Raw genomic sequence first — 254 nt, forward strand, 5'->3', positions numbered from 1 at the left:
CCAAATTAATCACCAGTGGCAACTGTGCAAGTGATCAGCTGTTTCGAAGGTTGCCAGTTTTTGCAAATTTTGCGTTCTCGTACTTCTGATGATATTTCGTCTCTTTGAGAGCGAATGATGCTAAATTGTCAGAACTTTAGCTGCTGGAGAATTTTGCCCTCTCAATACGTGTACACACCTTATATTTCAAACACAATAACAAGAGAAAGCAAAAAAAAAGAAGTGAGCGAGATGAGAGGAATGAGAGAAATATG

General features: G+C 38.6%; 1 protein-coding gene across 1 annotated transcript in view; it reads right to left on the bottom strand.

The window, feature by feature from the left end:
- Positions 1-105: 105 nt before the first annotated feature.
- LOC118753677 overlaps positions 106-254 on the bottom strand; it is a 12,204-nt gene continuing 12,055 nt past the window's right edge. Inside the window, exon 3 of the mRNA XM_036488549.1 lies at positions 106-178. Within this exon, the coding sequence (XP_036344442.1) occupies positions 121-178 (58 nt within the window). The 3' untranslated portion in view covers positions 106-120. The remainder of the gene's footprint in view (positions 179-254) is intronic.

Source organism: Rhagoletis pomonella, unplaced genomic scaffold (genome assembly GCF_013731165.1).
Source record: "Rhagoletis pomonella isolate Grant_MI unplaced genomic scaffold, Rhpom_1.0 Rhpom_scaffold_02748, whole genome shotgun sequence".
In the NCBI taxonomy this organism is placed as follows: domain Eukaryota; kingdom Metazoa; phylum Arthropoda; class Insecta; order Diptera; family Tephritidae; genus Rhagoletis; species Rhagoletis pomonella.